Genomic DNA, 22248 nt, shown 5'->3' with positions numbered 1-22248 from the left:
GGGGCAGTGGGTAATGTAGGGGGCAGGTTTGCAGGGTACACCCTTTGGTTGGTTGATGATGCATGGAGGGGATTATAACCATGGCAATGAAACGATATACGATAGAATGAATGTAAAACTAATGTTCTCCCATGTAAACTATCATATAATTCACAACAAAACATTAGAAAAAAAAAAGTAATGAAAAAAAAGAAAATGGAAGGAATACACAGAGTCACTCTACCAAAAAGAAACAGATGATGTTCAGCTATTTCAAGAGCAAACATATGTTCAAAAGCCAATGGTACTGAAAAAGTTCAAGGTGCACTGAAGGCATTGGCCAAGAACTAGGCTCCAGAAATTGATGGAATACAAATTTAAATCTTTCAACAAACTGATGCAGCACTGGAGGTACTCACTCATCTATGCCAAGAAATTTGGAAGACAGCTACCTGGCCAACTGATTAGAAAAGATCCATATTTGTGCCCATTCCACAGACAGGTGACACAATTAAATGCAAAAATCATCAGATAGTATCATTAATCTCACATGCAAGTAAAATTTTGCTAAAGATGATTCAAAATTGGCTGCACCAGTACATTGAAAGGGAACCACCAGAGGTTCAAGGTGGATTCAGAAGTAGGTATGGAACAAGGGATATCACTGATAATGTCAAATGGATCTTGAAAGCAGAGACTACCAGAAAGGTGTTTACCTGTGTTTTACTGACTGTGCAAAGGCTTCTGACTGCGTGGATCATGAAAAACTATGGACAACATTGTGAAGAATGAGTATTCAAGAGCACTTAATTTTGCTCATTAGGAACCTGTATACAGACAAAAGGCAGCTGTTTTAACAGAACAAGAGGATACTTAATGGTTTACAATCAGGAAAGGTGTGCACCATGGTTGTATTCTTTCACTATACTTATTCAATCTGTATGCTGAGCAAACAATCCAAGAAATTGGATTATGTGAAGAAGAACATGGCATCAGGACTATGAGGACTCATTAACAACCTGCAATATACAGATTATTTACAACCTTGCTTGTTGAAAATGAAGAGGACTTAGAATGCTTACTGATGAAGATCAAAGACCACAGCCTTCAGTATGGATTGCACCTCAATGTAAAGAAAACAAAAATCCTCACCCCTGAACTAATACATAACATCATGATAAATGGAGAAAAGATTGAAATTGTCAAAGACTTAAGTTTTCTTGGATCCACTATCACACTCATGGAAACAGCTGTCAAAAATTCAAACACTGCATTGCATTAGGCAAATCTGCTGCCCAAGACCTCTTTAAAGTGTTGAAGAGCAAAGATGTCAGTTTGAGGCCTAAAGTGCTTCTGACCCAAGCCATGGTATTTTCAATAGCTTCATATGCATGTGAAAGCTGGACAGTGAATAAGAAAGACCATAAAAAATTGCTGCATTTGCATTATGGTGTTGGAGAAGAATATTAGAAGTTATCATGGACTGCTAGAAGAACAAACAAATCTGTTTTGGAAGAAGTACAGTCAGAATGCTAATTAGAATCCAGGATAGTAAGTTATACTTCGTACACATTATCAGGAAGGACCAGTCCCTGGAGAAGGACATCGTGATAGATAAAGTGGACGGCCAGCGAGAAAGAGGAAAACCCTTACTGTGATGGATTGGTAGAGTGGCAGCAGCAATGGGCTCAACAATCTTTGTTAAGATTGTTAGGATGGTGCAAGACTGGGCAGTGTTTTGTTCTGTTGTGCATAGGGTTGCTATGAGTCAGAACCGAATTGACAGTAACCGGCACCTAACAGCAACAACAGGATTTTCAAATGAGATTTTTGTAATTTAAATAGTTTCCAAAGACAAGCAGTATATTTGATATGTTTTTTCTCCTTCAACCTTGAATTTAGAACCATATGTAATCTAATTCTATATTTACAAGGCTTCCTTTTGTAGACCACACAAATATTGCAGAGGCTATTTCTAATTAAAGAATTACCATGATTATTTTTTCAGAAATAGCTATAAAAAAAAAAGATTTAAAAAAGTATAAAAAGGAAGTAGGGGATAAGGGATTTCAGTATATAAGCAGAGTAACAAAAGCAAAAAATAAAAAACTCCACTGCTGTCAGTTGATTCTAACTCATAACAGCCATGTAAAATAGAGTTGTTGTCATTGCGTGCTGTCAACTTGGCTTAGGTCTCATTGTTGTTGTTGTTGTTGTTGTTTAAGTGCCAGCAAGTCAGGTCTGACTCATAGTGACCCTGTATAGGGTTTCTAAGGAGCAAGTGGTTAGCTTGAACCACCAACCTTGTAGTTCAAACGGCTTTGCAGTCTGGTGTATTCACCTACAGCACCACACAAGGACTCCTTAGGTCTCATGGCAACCCTGTATAGAGTTTTGGAGAGAGGCTAGTAAGTTTGAACTCTCGACCTTGCAGTCCAGTGGCTATCCTACAGCACCACAACAGGGTTCACAGGACAAAGTACAGTTGCTCCATAGGTTGTAAATCTTTATGAAAGTAGACATTCTCATCTTTCTCCTACATAGCGGCTGGTGGATTCCAACCAAGGGCCTTTTGGCATTTACCCTACTGCACCAAGAAGAATTAAGAAAGAATAAAACACAGAATCTCAGTCACCCAACTTTCTAAATCATAAATTTAAAAAAGAGTAGACACACTAACACAGCTTAAATAAAATAGCTAATAGCTACACTGGTTCTCAAGATAACATTTTGTGCATAAAACTCATTTGCATATGAGTACAATTCAACAATGTGCAAAAATCTATGAAAGAAAATTAAGCCAAAAATCTCCCTTGATGGTCCTAGGGTCCTGCTTCTGGACAGTAAGATTAACTACTCCCCCATTTTTGTTACAAAACTTCTACCTATAATTTATAGTGGTGATAATTGCAATTAGTCATGGTAACAATTATTCACTATCGAATCATAAGAATCTTATCCCCATTTCTATTCACCAGACCTGTCTAGACAAGATAAAAACAATTCAGTGAGGACTCTATCTTCCCCCACACACTTTATTTATTTATACTCCCTCTTGAAAACTTGTAAGCCAGTCACTTCGTGCCTTTATCGCCCCCTTGTTTTAGGTAGCCAATGTCTAAGTTGCCTGTCTCTATTTACCCTGTACACCGAGGGGATAGCATTAATATTTGATGTGAAGACTCCTTCCCTCTCTGTTGGTATTTTGAGCTACTACCTCCATAAGTGTAGGTCAAGTTCATCAACTTGTAGCAATTTACCGTTTCCTTGATCAAAAATTGTTGTTGTTTTTTTATCTTCCTCTAGGAGTCTTGGTGTGGCACTGTGGGCTAATGAATGCACCAGACTGCAAAGCCATTTGAACTGCAAAGTTGGTAGTTCAAGCTCATCAGCAGCTCCTCGGAAACCCTATACAGAGTCACTATGGGTCAGAACTGACTCAACAGCACCTAACAACAACAAGTCTAGTTCTGGAGTCCTGGTGTGACACTGTGGGTTAATGCAGCAGACTGCAATGCAGTTTGAATTGCAAGGTCGGTGGTTCAAGCTCACCAGCTTCTCCTTGGAAACCCTATACAGGGTCGCTATGGGTTGGAACTGACTCAACAGCACTTAACAACAAGAACTCTAGTTCTGATAATAAAGCCATCGAGGCTAGGTCAAATGGGTACTACCTGCAAGTTTGGGTGTTCTTGTGCGTCTCCCCTCACTTCATCAGTGCTCCTTAAGGATAAGCATGTTCAAACCTGTTAAAACATAGTTTTCCTCTAAGTGACTGAATCACCTGAAAAAAGAGCTGGGAACAAACCAAAGACTAATTTGGTGAGCAACATCTCTATTTCTAATTTTTGGCAGACTAGCATCTAAAGAAGCCCATGCAAGATAGAGGACCAAATCTTCCTTGTGCCTTTTTAAGTTTTTAAATTTTGAGCCACAGCTATAGTTTTCTATAAGCAACCATCAAGAGTACAAAAAGACTTTTTATAATTTTAATAGAATTCTTTTTTTTTTTAATTTACAAATTGAAATTTAAAAAAAAATTGCTTATATTGAAAGAATATTTTCTTTCTCCTAAAAGTCCTAGATGTAATTTTCAAGACTGTTTCATATCTAACTTTTTGTCACGAAGTATTGGAGTTCCTGAATTTTTCGGCTGCACCTTATCTAAAGACTTCCTTTACAGTCAGAAGAGTTTTCTTTGAAATTTAATTAAAATCCACAGAATCAGCATAAAAATGTATTCAGAGCTGAGAAAGTTGCAACTTGTATAGACAGATCAAAATACTTGTACTGTACTCACAGAAAGATTAGTAAAACTTTCAATATTCTCTGTCTCTAGAATGAAATGAATTGCCTCTATTTTCTGACAAGAGTTCAATAATAAAAACTATAACCAAAATGCAACCAAAGCCTGAACCAAAGACCTCTTTTTATGTCATAGTGAGTACATTCAGTTGCTTAGAAATGCATCTTCTAAAAGCTGCATTCAATTTCAACTGCAAACTACTCGGAATAGCTGAATTAAACAGATCATTCTTCTCACCTATTGTTTCCCTTGCCAAGTTATATTTAAACCCATGAATACATTCAGTGTCTTCGGATTCCCCATATTTTGAAAATATCTAGCAATTTCTGCTGTATTTTGCCATATAATTTATAGCCATATGATTTTTAAAATATCCCCATATTTTGAAAATATCTACCAATTTCTGCTGTATTTTGCCATATAATTTATAACACAATGATTTGACTAGGCAAACTGTCCTACCCTATCACAAAACATCTAATAAATGAATATGATGCTAAGCATGGACTACTAAATTGATAAACTCTCAAGGGAAGGAGATTATACTTACATTAATCATTCTGGATGATGTTCCAAAGTCATTACAAAATCATACTTTGCTGTGGGTATCAGTAACCAGAACAGAGATTCTCTAATTTTAAAAAATGAACCCACTGAGTTACAAAAGGAAAAGATAAAGGAAAAATTAACCTCGGAAATAGGCTACCCATTTGAACTTCATGGTCATAAAACAAAATCTTCCTCCACCAAATATGTGCTATAATGAAAAATTACTTAGTAACCAAATAGCAACCCTAAATCACCATCGTTAAAAAAAAGCACAAGCCATGCTTGGTGCTTATGTATTCTCTCTTTTAATGCTTACAACATTCCTATAAAGGAAGTATACTAAGATTACCCCTATTTACAGTTGGGCATATGATTGTTCTATGACTTGTCTAAATCTAGTAAATTATAAAGCCAGAAAGATCCTATACTCTTAAGCACTATGTTAGACTGCTTCATGTTATTAGAGGTATTTTTGAAGACCTAGAAAGAAAGAAATGAAAATACTTATACAATTTCCCTACACCTATATGCCCCATATTAGACAAACTGGCAGGCACAATTTTTATTCTAAATCACAGTGGTTTTACCAATTCCTCCCCACTCCCCACCCCCCCCCACACACAATGAGATTCCTTAATTATTGTTTGTTGTTAAGTGCCATTGAGTTGGGTTCCGACCCACAGCGACCCTGTAATAGTGTTTCTGAGGAGCAACTGGTGATCTTGAACCACATGCCTCCCAGTTCAAGTGGACTTTGCAGTCCAGCGCATTAACCAATAGCGCCACATCAGAAGTACAATAATATGTTATGATAAGATAATATGTTATGAGATATTAACATGTGGCTTATTCTAATTCCTGCCTGAGATATGTGAAATATTGTAATTATGAAGAAAGGGATCTCCTAAATTCTTGTTGTTTCTATAAAAGTGTCACAAGTAGCAATTGGAGAATCAATGCTCCAATGAACCAACTGTATGGAAATATTTTTCCTTACATTTCAGACATATTATCCAACAGATAAAGACTTTCTAACCATAAATATAATTTCTTACATTCTTTTATCTGTCCAAAGCAGTAAAAAAGAGAGGCCTTTTTTTTTTTTTTTAACGTGAGTAAGTTATAGAAGTAGGATACGAAAAACAGTTCAAATAAAAGGTAATGCATATAAACACATACTTTGCAAAGACTGAAGACGGTTCAGTATCTGGCGATATAACTATATATTGTAATAACCACGCTGCAGAAAAAAACAATAGTGAATGCAGATGAAAGGAATTACTATCTAGAAGTAAATAACGTGTCCTTCATTTTCCTAACTTGAAAGATATTGTTCCTCTATCTTTTCAGATAAGTTTGTTGTACATTCTTTGTTCACTATTCCCTTCAGAACTGCTATCTTCTTCCCATGTACACGCTTGGTTTGTGTCTCTCCTACTGCATGCTGTCAGCATACAAGGTATTTTATTAATATTTTATTAAACATGCCTAGTTTGCAGTTGCTTCCCCCCCTTCCTTAGACTTGTAAATTCTGAAAGGCAAGGGCAATATTTCACAAGGACAATACCGTACATCATCCCACACGCTTGAGGAGGCTCTCCACAAACCTGAACTAAACTGAGTTTATCAAGTACACCAAGATTCAAATAAAAACAAGGCAAAAGTGAAGTAACATAGTTTCAAAAACGGGAGAAATCAAACATCTAGGCACAGAGGACTAATTCTAACACCCAGAAAGTAGTATAGCCTAGTAGTTGGTCACTAAGTGTAACAACCCGGATTTAAATCCCAGTTCTGTCACTCCTAGCTGGACAAGTATGGGTACTTCTCTGAGGATCCATTTCTTCATCTGTAAAATGGGAATAGTACTCCTTGAAATGGTTGTGCTGAGCCCAATACCTACCACAGCAAACACTTAAAATACTGTTGTTATTGTTAAGTGTGCCATTATTAAAACAATTATACTTTAAGGTTTCTTGTTCACAATTCCACATTTCAACAAATTCACTTGAAAGAAATGCCAAGGGAATATACAGTACAAAGGTAAGTCAAAAGATATTGCTACAAAATCATTGAAACTTGTATTAAACAAAACATGAAGCTATTGTTTCTCAACATATTCTCCATCTAGGTCTGTATCCCTCTGAAGATCTTGTTTCCACCTTTCTAACCCTTACTCAAAGAATTCTGAGCTCTTTGATTTACACCACACCAAAAAGGCAGTTTAGGCATGCTCAAAGAACTCAAATCATGTTCCATTTGAATTTGGGGAACAGAGAGATCTGAAGCGGTGAGATCTGGGCTGAAGATGAATAGGTTGTTTCCCAAGGAGATTCCAATAGGACAGCCCTTGCTACTCTCGAAAAATCAGCTGGTGCACTGTAATGATGGGGAAAAATTACTCGATGTAACTTTCTTGGTCTTTTCCTCACTAATGCAGCTTTCAATTTTCTTAAACAGTCTTCAAAATAAGCCCTCGTGATTATCCTGTGTCCTTTGAAAAAATCTATCAAGATTATCCCTTTGGAATTCTCCAAAACAGTAAGCCACTATTTTGATTGGACTTTACTCTCTGGATCATGTTGGTAAATCTAAGACTTGTCTCCAGTTATGATTCATCCCATAAAATCATCCTTATCAGCTTCAATTTTAAGAGACTGACGGAAAGATCAACTCTTTGAGCTAGCTGATCTTTTCACAATGTTTTTGGCATCTATGGAGATGAAAGCTTACTAAGGCCAGGATGTTCACTTAAAATTGAAAATGCTGAACCATGTGAGATCCCATCTTCAGTAGCTATCTCATCAATGGTAATTCTATGGTCTTCCATTAAGTTTTTGGACTTCAGTCACAGTTTCTTCATTTGTCAAGGTTGATAGTCTTCCCTCCACTGGCTCATCTTTGAAGTCATCCCAACTTTTGTTAAAATGGTTAATCCATCTAAAAACTGTTATTTTCAATGTAGGGCAGCATTCCCATAAACTTATTCCAAAGCTTCAATGATGTAGGAAGATGTCCATTTGAGGTTTGTTAAAATTTTGGTATTAGCCCTAACCTCAGTATTATTTCTTTCTATGGCACAAAAAAATGTCCTTTTTTGAAGACACTGTAATGAGATTAAGATGAGTGTACTACTGAGAAAATTTTCATGTAGTTATCCGCTGATTGGAGAGACATGTTTAAACATATTTTGTTTGGAATAAACCCTTGTATATATGAACTGAAACACTAGTAACAATACTTTTTGGCTTACCCTTGTATTAAAGGTAAAATAAGGGTACCCATCCACTGTCATCAAGTCAATTTGAATTCATAGCAATTCTATGTAGGATTTCTGAGACTGTAAATCTTAACAGGAACAAACAGTTTTGACTTTCTCCCAAGGAGCTGCTAATGAACTGGAGCTGCTAACCCAGTGTCACCAGGATATTATCTTTACTTCTGTCCCATTAACACTATATTGGTTCCTAACACACATCCTTAAATTCATACATTTGACCCTACCTGGAGTGCATCCCTCCACGCCCTCTGTTTGCTGGATAATTCTTATTCATTCTTTAAGGTTTAGTGAGAACTCCCTAAGTGCCTTCTTTTTTCTTCCTCAAGACATATAATTTGTGATAACTATACTGTAATCGACTCGGCCGCACTTAACAACAACAACATACTGTAATATGGAGTCCTGGTGTGGCGCTGCAGGTCTATGTGCTGGACTGCCAAGTCAGTTTGAACCGCAAGGTCAGTGGTCCAACCTCACCAGCCGTTCCTGGGAAATCTTACACAGGGTCGCTATGAGTCGGAACCGACTCAAAAGTACTTAACAGCAGCAGCAGCAATATACTGTAATCTAATTATTTATTTAACACCAGTCTGACAACCTACACTTCCTGAGGTCAGGGACTAACTGGCTGTTGGAGTCCCAGTAATGGTATAAATTAATGAATAAGTAGATATCCTCAGAAACAAGGATAATGCAAGACACAAAAAGGTAGTACACTGCCTTTTTGCTTTTTGACTGAATTTTTAACCAAGTCAAACAGGTCTATAAAATCTATGCTGAAACAAATACATTATACCTTCCCATTTAATTCTAGCATCCCCTTATCTCACCCTGTCTTTCAGGAAGTCTTGAAACCATGGGACCTTTCACTACATTTCAGAGCTAAGAGCACTTCGCCAGATTTCCTCCTGACAAATAAGAAAGTAAGGGGCACTGTAACCAACCAGCAGCTGTGCTGCTCTGCTGGGCAAGAAAATGCAGGGCACTTTGTAAAAGTATCTGAAAAGGGTTCAGTGCTGAGAACCATAGGAAAAAGATCAATGTATCATTTGTACTCAAAACATATAATAGTAAATATTTGAAAACTGTTTAATCCTACTGTTAAAAAATATTAATCAAAACAACAATAAAATACTAGTGGATAAAGAGAGGGTTTCTGGAACCACCTATAACCCTAGGCAATTCACTTTATTTTTCCTGAGTCTCAATTTTCTTTGTAAAATAGGGATAATAATATCTACCCCAAAAGAGGGAATGTGGTGATTCCATAGGATAAGCACTGAGCTGTAAACCACAAGGTTGGTGTTTTGAGCCCACCAGCTGCTCTACAGGAGAAAGATGATATATAGCCTTGGAAACCCTACACAGGGTCACTATGAGTCGGAATGGACTTGACGGCACTTAACAACAAACCCCAAAGGAGTAATATGAAAATTAAATACTACAGTGCACATAACATATTCATTACAGTATGACACCCCATAAGTGGTCAATAAACAATATGCTAAATAAAATGGATGATGATGAGAGTACAGTGAAACAGACATCCTCATATGAAGCGTGTAAACCAAGATTGGTTCAAGCTTTCTGGAGGATAATTTGGCAGTACATATCTAAAGCCTGGTTAAAAGGGGTCAAAGGTAGTCATATCCTTTAACATCTGGAGATGTCTTTCTATGCTTAAAAAGAATGGAGGAACTGAAAATAGAAAAGATTGTTAAATCTGACTACTATATTCATTGACTCTTCCTTTGATTAACACATCAAATATTTTTGAGCATTGCTGGAACAAAACCATGCAAATAGACCCAGTTTGGAAATGGGAGGGGGGGGGTTGCGTGGAGGGCTTGGGGTGGTGTAAGGATTAAAACAATCACGTGTTAGTAAAGCAGTATGAGCCATGATAGGTAAGTAGAGGGTACTATGGTGTACATAGATGGAGCACCTACCATAGTTGGGAGTTGAGTCAGGGAAGCTTCCCAGAAGAAGTAACATTTAAGCTGAGACCTTAAGGATGAGTAGCAATTAGTTAGATAAAGAGATGAAGGAAAAGTATTCTAGGCAAAGGAAATGGCATGAACAAAAGCCTGAGACCACAGGAAGCACGCATATCAGCATGACTGTGAGCAGTGAACAAGACAGGGACTTGGGGAAGAGATGGGGCTACAGGTAAGCAAGACTGGCTCATTAGAGGGCTTTTAAGCAAAACTGTGTGGAGTCCTGGTGTGGCACTGTGGGTTAATGCATCAGACTACAAAGTCGTTTGAACTGCAAGGTCTGTGGTTCAAGCTCACTAGCTGCTCCTTGGCAACCTTATACAGGGTTGCTATGGGTCGGAATTGACTTGACGGCGCTTAACAACAACAACAAGCAAAACTGTAGCATGCAGACCAAGGGAATAGAAAAGCAACTGATGAAAAATTTTGTCTTGAATAAATATTGCGTTAATATTCATAATATATCAAGAGATAAAACAAAAAGAAGGAATAGCTTACAAAAAAGAAACAGGATAGTAGCAAAAGTAGTTCTCTATAAATTACTAAAAATCATTGAATTTTATGCTTTCAAGTCAATTCCAACCCATAGTGACCCTGTATAGGGTTTCCAAGAAGCAGCTGGTGACCTTGAACCGCCGACCTTGCAGTTCAAACAGCTTTGCAGTCTGGCACATTAACCCACAGCGCCACACCAGGACTCCATCTTTCTAATGTTGTTGTTGTTATGTGCTGTGCAGTCGGTTCCGACTCAGAGCGACTCTGTACAGAGTTTCTGAGGCTGTAAATCTTTACGGGAGCAGAAAGTTTCATCTTTCTCCCGTGGAACATCTGGTAGTTTCGAACTACTGACCTTGAGGTTTGCAGCCTGATTTGTAACCACTACGCTACCAGATAGATCATATAAATCAAACCAATTAGATGTCACTTTTTATCCTCAAAAATTAGTAATGATTAAAAATGAGCTGAGAGTACCCAGTGTCAAGGTTAGGACAAACCAACATTCTTATAGTATGCTGGTTAAAATAAGTGTTAACTGAAACAATCTTTTTAGAAAGTATCAATATGTACAAAAAGCCTTAAACTGGTTATGCTCTGTAATCCACATTTCTCAAAATCTTAACAAATATTTCAAAATGAAATCAAATAATTATTTCCAAAGTTGCAGAAATGTTTTAATACCCAAAATTAGTTGAAATGTCTGTTGTTGTTAAGTACTGTCAAGCTGGTTCTGACTCATAGCGACCCTGTGTAGGGTTTACGATGAGTAGTTGGTGGGTTTGAATAAATAACTAATGTAGTCATTTAAATGATATGGCAAAAGTAAAAGGGTAATAAATAGACTGAAATCCTTACATCACCTTGAGATTATTTTCAATCATTTTATTCTGACAATGAGAAATTGAGAGATTTACAAAGGCAAATGGCCAATGGTTATTATTTTCTCATTAATCATTTAATTTCTAATTACCTTCCCAATTCCTATTACTGAAAAATATGAAAATATTTGTCACTTAAATAAAATAAAATAAATAAGGCCAAAGTCATTTAAATAAGATATAATAAATGATATGGAATATGTACAGCTTAAAAAATTTAAAAGCACACAAGTATACAATGATGCCAGAAGTATCTTTTATTCTCTTTTCTGTACTTTTCAAATTTCCCACAATGGCCATGTATTACTTCTATAATTTAAGTTTCTAAAGCTATCTTCAAAAAATGAAAAAGCATTACTTTTAAGCAGCTATACTTCATATAAGGAACCATGGTAATGCAATGGATTAAACGCTGAGCGCTAACCTAATGACTAGTAGTTGGAACCCACCAGCTGCTCTATGGGAGAAAGATGAGGAAGTTTGCTTCAATACAGATTTACTGCCTCAGAGTTCTACTCTGTCTTATAGGGGTTTTGTGCGTCAGAAGTGACTCCACAGCAGTGGATTTCTGGTTTATATTTCTGGATTATATAAATCAGTTTCATATTTGTCTTGGTTCAATGGTAGAATTCAAGCTTTCCATCTGGGAAACCTGGGTTTGATTCCTGGTCAATGTACTTTATGTGCAGTCACCACCCCTCTGTCAGTATAAGTTTGTGCATTGCTATGATGCTGGACAGGTTTCAGTGGAGCTGCCAGACTAAGATGGACTAGGAAGAAAGGCCTGAAGAACTATTTCCAAATATAAATCAATAAAATCCTATAGATCACACTGGTCCAATCAGCAATGGATCATGGGAATGGTGCAGGACTGGGCAGCATTTCATTCAGTTGTGTATTGGGTCACCACAAGTTGTGGACCAACTCCACAGCTGCTAACAACAACAACAAAGAGAAGAAGTATGGCCATATTTGAACATACAGGGAAAAAGTTGGTGGAAAATGGAATCAAAATATAATAAACTTTTTCCATGAACTTTGTGAAGCCTCCTTGCATAGTATTCAATAATAATTTACCAAGCATCGTGAGGAAATACAATACATATATAAAAGCATGTGTATATCTATCTCTTTCCTCATGATTCAAAAAAACCTTGCCACTGAGTCCTTCCTAACTCATAACTATCCTATAAGACACCACAGAATTGCCTCATACAATTTCCAAGGCTATAATCTATAAAGAAGTAGATGGCCACATCTTTGTCCAGCATGGTTAGTTTGAAACGCTGACCTTTCTGTTAATACCAAAGCTCTTTAATCACTGAGCCATCAGGGTTCCTTGCATGATACAGGATAAACAAGGTATGTTGTTGTTAAGTGCCATCGAATCGGTTCCTACTCCTAGTGACCCTGTACAGGGTTTCCAAGGCTATACATCTTTGTGGGAACAGAAAGTCTCATCTTTCTCCTGTGATCATCTGGTGTCCTTGAACTACTGACCCTGTAGTTCACAGTCCATTGCTTATCCTCTTGCTTATCTTCTAGAGCCACCGTACTCCTAATTTTTTATATTTTTGCATCTATACATATAGAGGAGTTCAGTGGCTCTGTACAATAAGCCCTGGACTAAGAACAAGGTCAATGGTTTGAGCTCAGTGAGAGAAAGCTGCGGCTTTCTGCTCCCACAAAGATGTACAATACCAAAAATCCTATACAGGGTCACTGAGTCAGGAGCTACAGAAGAGCACATAACAATAACAATATGTATTTCTAGTTCATAAATAAAATACGTATAATTTATTCAAAAATGTATTTGCCAATTAACATAAACATGTATCGTAAACATCAAATCTTTGGTGAAAATTGGTTAAAGTCTGCCTAAATTTATATCACATTCAATCCTGATTGCTTCAAAATATAAAAAATGAGACTAAGACTTCTTATGGAGTCCTGGTGTGGCACTGTGGGTTAATGCACTGGACTGCAAAGTCGGTTTGAACCACAAGGTCGGTGGTTCAGGCTCACCAGCTGCTCCATGGAAACCCTATAGAGGGTCGGAACCGACTCTACAGCTCTTAACAACAACAAGCCTTCTTATATTGGGTTGCTATGAGTTGGATCCAACTCCATAGCACACCACCATGCTTTCTTATGATGATTTAGGGTCATCATTATGACTATAATATCAACTCACAGGGACTATTGAATACTATATTAAGTAGCCCAGAATTGCCTCTTTTTTTTTTTTTTCCTTATGCCAGCCATTTATAGGTTTTCTTCCTTCTTGCTTGCTGTGAAACCATTATATCCTAGCACTATCAGGAGCCTGCCTTTAACAGTACCTAGGAGTCCTGGTGTGGTGCTGTGGGTTAATGTGCGGACTGCAAAGTTGGTTTGAACCACAAGGTTGGTGGTTCAAGCTCACCAGCTGCTCCTTGGGAACGCTATACAGGGTCGCTACAGGTTGGAACAGACTCAATGTCACTCAACAACAACAACATGAGTCTCTTCTAAGAAGGAGTTTTGGCATTGCAGTGGGTTATGCGTTGGACTACTAATAAGATCAGCAGTTCAAATCAGCTGCTCCATGAAAAGAAGGGGTTTTTCTGCTCCCACGAAGATTTACAGCCTTGGAAACCCTATACAGGATCATTATGAATTGGAAATGACTGGACAGGACACAGCAGCAGCAGTCTTCTAAGAGTAAGAAAATCAACTACTTAGGATTCTAAGAATCATGTACAAATTAGAAGTTAATAGGGTATCATCTAAAAATGATTTGCATACACTTGGATGATTCTGTTCTAAGTAATAAAGGCTACAATATAAAAGACTTGCTGAGAGAATGTGAGTCCTTGATTGTGTCTCGAGTCTTGGTTCCTTTACTAGACCGACCTGTGGACCAGAAACTTACGTCATTTCTTTCATCACACTATGGAAAGAGATATGTAGCAGGGAACTCAGTTCTAGTGTGACTTCTTACACTAACCAGTTTTACAACACCCTTCAGCAAGTCTTTTAACCTTGGACTATGTTAGATGTCCTGCATTAGAAGTCCTGGTGACACAGTGGTCACTTAACAACAAGGCCACATTAACAGTTTCTAACCAGCTCCACTCATGGCCTCTTTCCCTCCCTCAAGTCCCTCTGGCCCACAACTGCTAGATAAATTTCCTTAAAATACAACTGGGATCATAGCTCTCAAATACCTCTGATAACTGTCATTTACCTTCTCCATCAAGTTAAATCAAGCTAAAATCCCTGTGTAGCCCTAACTGCCTTACTGTCCTTTCTCACTACTCTTTCAAACAAACCCTTTCTCAAACTGGTATATTTAATTCCTTCATATATGCTTTGTACTTCTCTGCCTCTAAGTCACGGTACATATGACTTCTCTCCACTTTAAATACTCTCTTCTTCCCAGCTCCATCTTGGCCTATAGACAGTCAACCCATCCTTCAAGGTCCAGTTTAAGAATCACCTACTGCTTACAAAGGGGCTTCAAAAAGTTTGTGGGGTGCACTGTTTGAAGGGTGTGCAATTTGAAGGTCCCTCAAATACTTTTCCTTGAACACCTTCCTTAAAATCTCTTTGCTTCAGCTTCATCTGTAAGATGGGGATAACAGCAACTCCCTTTGAGTATATTGTGAATAATAACTGAGTTAATTAATTTAAGGTACTTAGCACGATGTCTGACATAGAATAAGGGTCTAAAAAATGTTTGATATTATTATTAATCTTATCATTGCCATTAGTAAATTTATCTTAGCCTAAATTCAAACAGTACAGCTACTACATGACCCTTTAGTTAATAATACAATATCATTCTTCCCTCTTTCCTTTTATACTCCCTCACTCCATGTTTGTTCTCCACCACACACACACACACACACACACACACACACACACACACAATTACATGGTCCTTATGGACAGGATCAATGTCTTACACATCTTAATATTTATACCTAATAGATGATCATTCATACCTAGTAGGTGATATTAAATAGGTGATCAATAAGGGTTTTTTAAATGCATAATGAAAATAATACCACAGAGTTGACAATATTGTATATGTCCCACATCCTAAAGAAGTATAATGTTGTTAAGTGCTGTCGAGTAGGTTCCAACCCATAGCAATCCTGTACGGAGTTTCCAAGGAGCAGCTGATGAGCTTGAACTGCCGACACTGCGGTTCAAACCAACTTTGCAGTCCAGTGCATTAGTCTACAGCACCACACCAACACTCCAAAGAAGTATGAAAGAATGCTTAAAATGATTAATACAAATCTTCACATTTCCAGGCTCACAAACCAAATCTCTCCTTTGATGGTTCTCCAGAGTCTCTTTGCTTTTTTATTCTTTTTGAAAATAAACACTCCAACTTATTCATGCGGCAAGAAGTATAACAGCAAAATACATGCAGGTCAAAAAGTAGCCAAATACTGGAGCACAAGGATCAAAAAAAGGACAACAACAAAAAATTCAGCTAAACAGAGCTCAGGATGAAGCCAAATAGGAAAACAATTTAAAGGAAAAGGTAATCAACAATGTTGATTACTTCATACTCTCTCCTCCTCATCCTGCAGGATACCTCTGCACCCAGGACCACACATAAACAACTGAAATATGCAAGCTATAGCAAGCAGATGTAAACATATCAGTCATTAAGCTCAACAACTGGGTTACTACAAGATCAATTCAATTACATATGCTAAAAGTGACTATTAACATATATCAAGATTCTAAAGTAATCATGTTTTGGAAAATTAAGTCATATCAAGTAGATATGGCTTTACTATACACGAATCATTCACTAATCATTTAGAAAATTAATATGATGACAACTAAATATACATTATTATTGCATAAACTGTTTCCAACATGCCCAGGAAAAATAAAGTTACTGTAACACTGGGTTCTAGTTTTTTGCATGACTCTACTGATCTTCTATTGCTTTCTCAGTCAAAATCAGGCCTTTAACCACTGTCATTCCCAAAGGATTTACCACGGAGAGTGAATTAAGATGATCCAAAAACTAAGCATTAAGTAATATACTGAGAATAAATTATACTAAATTTCTACCCCTATGATTTTTACTTTCAGAGGACCCTAAAATATTTTACCACCTTTGAAGTGTACTTATTGTCAAATTACAGAATCTTAAGAGTTGGAAAGAGCCTTGGAAGTCCTCCAATGCAAGAATTCTTTATATCACCTCCCAGTCAAAAGGTCTCCCAGCTTTGGTTTGAATACTTCCAGCAATTGGCACTTAGGATTTTGAAAAGCAGTCTGCTCTGTTGTTACAAAATTCTTCCTTAGAGTCTCTAGAAATCTGCCTCTCTGAACTTCTACTCAAGGACCTAGTACTGCTTATCCTGGAACAACACAGGATACATTAACCTCTGAAAAACAATCACTTCTAGAATTTGGGTACAGTTGCCAATTTGGTCACTCAAAATGCAAAAGAAAGTTAAAAAAAAAAGAAAGAAAGAAACCACCGCAATACATAATAAAATGCTGAACTTCAGGAAACTATATTAAAATTACACAAACCAGCATATTTTCAAGATATCAGAGCTCAGGCCTCCGTTAACATGCAAATATTAATGAGTCATTTGATTCTTTTTTTTTTTCTTCAAATAATACAACAGTGTTTCCTGAAAATTCTTTTTTTTTGCAACTTTATACTACTAAATCCACCAACACAGCTAAAGAAAACACAATTCTGTAGGAAGTTCAAGGTGGTTTTCCCAACTGCTCATATTTTCATACAGTCCTTTTCTCTCTAAAACCGCAGAATGTTTTTTCTAAGAGTCCATTTTGCGCCACTGATGCAACATTTTATTTATTTTTAAAATGAATTCTTTTCTGAAAGAAAGCCTCAAAGAATGAAGGAAAAAAAGGTGGTGGTGGGGTGAGGAGCAAAAGGCAAAGAAGGGCCCAGCCGGAAAAGGCTGGTTCCTGGGTTTTTTCCTTCTGGAAGCATGCTTTATTGGCATAGGCATCTGAAGTAACGAGCCATACAAACACGACCCGAGAACAAGAACGATCAGGAGCAATGAGTGTGAGGCACAAACGTCCGTAAGATGGAAATGAATTGGCAATGGTCATCAAGCAGCGCCAGATGCTTCAGGACTTGGTAGAGAAAAGCTAAGTGAGCGAAGAAGCAGAGACCATTGCCCCTCTTTCGAGGCGGGGAGAAACCGAGGAGTAACTGCCGTTGAGCAGTCCAATGGAGCCCCAACAGTACAGAGCCCAAGAAAGAGAGCAAGTGACGGGGGAAGGTACACACCCGGAGAGCCTTTAGAAGAAGGTGCAGTGTGCAAATGCTGGACGGCTCCATGAATGGGTGGAGGTGTGTGTAAGGGGCAACAGAGACGAGAAACCCCATGCTTCTGTCCCTGCAGCAAAGCAACAGAGGGTAAAAGAAGGGGGAGGGTGGAAAGCCAGAATGACTCATTCCCGAAAGGAAGTGCTCAAGCCGGAGGATCGCATGCCATTCAGGGGTTCAAGTCCAGGGCCTTGTAGAGCAAGGTGCTTAGGGCGAAGGGGGTTAAAACCCAACATCCGGTAGTTCCTGCAGCTCGTCTTTAAGATGGGAGGTGTTGGGGGTTCGCGGCAGCCGAGTGCCAAGGCCTGGGAAGCGGCGCAGCGCGTGCGCAGTGGCTCTCGGCGGGACCCGCTGAGGCAAAGCCGAACCGCAGTGACAGAAGCGAGCTGAGCGGCCGCCGTGAGGGACTCACCGAGGCGCAGGGGCTGGAGGTGGTGCTGGGGGTAGGCGACCGCTGAACCGTGACCAAAGCCATCTAGGCGCTGCTGGGTTGTTCCGGGCAGGGCATTCTTGTTCTGAGTGTGTGGGGCGGGTGGGCGACGGAGCCGGGATGGGGAAGGGTGTGGGATGGGGTGAGGGAGACGGGAGGAGAAGGAGGCCGCTGGAACGGCCACAGGCTCCGCACCCACCACCGGACTCTCGCAGACTGACGCGCCGAGCGAGCGGCGGGCGGGCGGGCAGGCGGGCGGGCTGGCGGGCGGTTCGGCAGCTGCGGGGCACAATGAGCACTCCCAGTGCGCAGGCGCCACCTGTCAGCAACCGCCTCTCCCCTCGGCGCGCGCCGCCGCCTCGCGGTAACCCTTGAGCTGCCGGAAGCCGACCGAACGAGTGCGCCTCTGGCCACCGCCCCGCTCCCCGTTTTTCTCCTTTGCTCTGTAATCTCTTCGTTTGCCGCTGCTTGAGGCTGCTGAGTAGGGTGGGACGGAGAGGTCGAGGAGAGCGAGAAGGGGGTGGGGGGTGATGCTGATGTCTCCACTCCCACTCTTTGAGGTGGGGCTTGCAGCCTAACCAACAGTAGTGAGAAGAAAACTGTGGTGAAAACCCCTAGTAAAACACGCTTTCTGGTTGAAAGGAACTCCCGGGGTTTTCAAACGCTTTCTCTGAGCTTAGTGGGGACTGTGCTTAGAGACCCTTCTGGCGCGAGTTAACTCCATTTGGCCCTCTTCTCTGAGACTCATTGAGCTTTCTCACCGTTCTGTCTTAGAGTCCAAGTTTTATAATTAAACTTTTTTAAAGAAAGATTTAAATTTTATACTCTGTAAAGCTTCATGGTATCCTCCAGCTTTCTCTATTACTCTGAACCCTATCTTAAAACTCGTTCATTATTCCTGAGGTGAACAGAGGCTGAGGGAGCCAGGAAGTTTAAAGAAAACTGGGTTCACAGAGTTGTAAGAGTGCAACCTGCACTTTATCTCCCACTTGCTTCCTACTGTGAAGAAATTCTGTTAGTCAAACAGCATTTCCACCTTGCAATTTTTTCTCGTCTCTAGATTTCATTCTTTCATAAATACAGGAAAAATATCAGATTAAAAAATATTTCAAAGGAATGATTTTCTAAAAGATACACTGACATAACATAAACCCAGAATGTTAAAAAACAAAACAAAACACTTTTTATCGGTTATTTGCATAGAGAAAGATAGTTAACAAAGCTAATTCTAAATTTGAGTGGATCTGCTGGTAAATATCACCATTCATTTCAAAACTGTAGAAAAGAGAACACAGATACACACACACACCAAAGTTTGCAATTGTTAAAGCCCACATCCTCTTGTTGGTTACTCAAATATTCTTGGCTCACATTGCTTCTTTTAAACTGACAGAGCTGTCATGACCTCTTTCTGGCTGCTATATAGTTAAGTGTCACAAGAGCCCTCTGTGATGAGCCTTTGTTCTCTCCCTGGTGCCCTGTGGTTGAAATAATTAGTAGAGAGGTTCCATCAAGAATCAAACACTAAGGGTCCCTGTACTGTACAGTCCTATATAGAGTGTATTGCAGAAGAGCCAACTGGTAGGCTTTTGCCCCCTGGTGGTGATCAGGAATGCCTGAAAGACAAAATTAAACAAAGATACATGGTTCTGAGATTAAACTATCTAACTCTTCCCCGCCCCCCAACTACTCAGTAAACAGAAAAAGAGAAGACAAGTTTCAAATGTAAGAACTTTGAACCATTGCTTAAGAGACAAAAGGGAAGCTATATACATAGCAAAGAAATATTTGTAGATGAAAACTGAATGAACTCAAATAAATGAAATATATGTGTGGTTTTATCTCTCTAGGATAAGCACTGGATTGTGAACCACAAAGCAGTTTGAGCCCACCAGGAGAAAGATGAGACTTTCTGCTACCGCAAAGATTTAAAGTCATGGAAACCCTATACAGGGTTGCTATGAGTCAGAAACAACTCGACAGCACTTAACAACAACATAAGCCAAAGTATCATTCTAGAAACAGTAATATTTAAATCAATGTTGTTGTTAGTTGCCTTAGAATTGATTCCAACTCATTGCCACTCACATTGCATGTTGATTCTTTTACTGACTCAGGGAACACAACATTGATTATTTTTTTGAAGCAATATGCTCTTAAATTCTAATGGAATACGAGAAACTGTTTTATTCCATTAATCTTACAGTGGGAAAGTGCATTGGTTAGGAATCAAAAGACCTGGTTTCTAGTTCCAGCTCTGTAAAACTTTTAGTAAATGGAAACTTTTGGAGCTATAATTACTTCATCTGTAGGAATGGAGCTGTTCCCCTCAAACTCACAGAATTCTTGTGATCAAATGAGGTAATGTGTAGTAAAGTGCAGTGTAAACTATAAAATCCTATATGTAATTGTTGTTGTTAAGTGCTGTAGAGTTGATTCCTGCTCATAATGACCCTGTTTAGGGTTTCTGAGGAGCTGCTTATGGTTTTGAACCACCAGCCTTGTGGTTAGCAATCCAGTGCCATCCTATAGGGACACGCCAGAACGCCTGTTTGTAATTAAGATTACTTAGTTATTCTCTAAATTTGTTCTAAGTTGGCCCAGCTTTTGTTGAGTTCATCCCATGTGCAAAGAATAACATCAATCAAAAAGAGACTAAAATGGACAAAAAGACATTTGTGCCTTTTCTTAGTAGTAGATCAGTGATCAAATAATGTCTCTTTTGTACGTAGGTATAGAACATTTTTGTTCAGCATAGCTGAGGGGGATTAAATTCTGGTCATAATTTTAGTATAAGATACTTAAATTTACATTGTTGTTGTTGTTGTTAGATACCATCAAGTCAGTACCAACTCATAGTGACCCTATACACAACAGAACAAAACACTGTCTGGTCCTACAGCAACCTCACAATTGTTGCTATGCCTGAACCCATTGCTGCTGCTACTGTTCAATCCATCTCATTGGGGATCTTCCTCTTCCTCTCTGACCCTCCACTTTACCAAGTGTGATGTCCTTCTCCAGGGACTGGTCTATCCTGATAACATATCCGAAGTATAAGAGACAAAGTCTGGCTATCCTGACTTCCAAGGAGCAGTCTGGTTGTACTTCTTCCAACACAGATTGGTTTCTTCTTTTGGCAGTCCATGGTACTTTTAATATTCTCCTCCTACACCATAAATTCAAATGCATCAATTCTTCTACTGTCTTCCTTATTCACTGTCCAACTTTCACATGTATAGATGTTACTGAAAATACCATAGCTTGAGTCAGGCCCACCTTAGTCCTCAGAATGACATCTCTGCTCTTTTATACTTTAAAGAGGTCTTATGCAGCAGATTTGCCCAATGTAATACGTTGTTTGATTTCTTAACTACTGCTTCCATGAGTATTGTTGGTTGATCCAAGCAAAATAAAGTCTTGGACAACTTCAACTTTTTCTCCATTTATCTTGATGTTATTTATTGGTCCAGTTGTGAGGATTTTTGTTTTGTTTACATTGAAGTGCAACCCATACTGAAGGCTCTGGTCTTTGATCTTCATCAGGAAGTATTTTAAGTGCTTTTCGCTTTCAGCAATCAAGGTGGTATCATCTGCATATCACAGTTGTTAATGAGTGTTCCTCCAATCCTTATGCTACCTTCTTCATATAATTCAGCTTTTCGGATCATATGCTCAGCATAGAGATTGAATAAGTATAGTAAAAGAATACAACCCTAGTACACATCTTTCCTAATTTTAAACCATTCCGTGTTCCCTTATTTTGTTGTAACAACTGCCTCTTGGTCTCTGTACAAGTTCCTCATGAGCACAATTAAGTGTTCTGGAATACTCATACTCTATAATATTATCCTTAGCTTGTCATGATCCACACAATCAAAAAAGCCATTGTATGTTCAATAAAGCACAGGTAAACATCTTTCTGGTATTCTCTGCCTTGAGCCAAGATTCATCTGACATCAGCATTTGATATTCCTTGTTCCACATCCTCATCTGA

At 38.8% G+C, this 22248-nt stretch overlaps 1 protein-coding gene across 2 annotated transcripts in view; it reads right to left on the bottom strand.

The window, feature by feature from the left end:
* The window catches only part of SSH2 (slingshot protein phosphatase 2), a 302716-nt gene extending 284172 nt beyond the window's left edge, over nt 1-18544 (bottom strand). Inside the window, exon 1 of one of the 2 annotated variants that reach the window (XM_006874177.1) lies at nt 18234-18544. In XM_006874177.1, the coding sequence (XP_006874239.1) occupies nt 18234-18296 (63 nt within the window). In that variant the 5' untranslated portion in view covers nt 18297-18544. The remainder of the gene's footprint in view (nt 1-18233) is intronic. The other variant, XM_006874176.1, reaches the window with a different exon arrangement.
* Nucleotides 18545-22248: the final 3704 nt, after the last annotated feature.

The sequence above is a fragment of the Chrysochloris asiatica genome, unplaced genomic scaffold, assembly GCF_000296735.1.
Source record: "Chrysochloris asiatica unplaced genomic scaffold, ChrAsi1.0 scaffold00266, whole genome shotgun sequence".
NCBI classification, from domain to species: domain Eukaryota; kingdom Metazoa; phylum Chordata; class Mammalia; order Afrosoricida; family Chrysochloridae; genus Chrysochloris; species Chrysochloris asiatica.
This window is presented reverse-complemented; position numbering and strand designations above follow the sequence as displayed.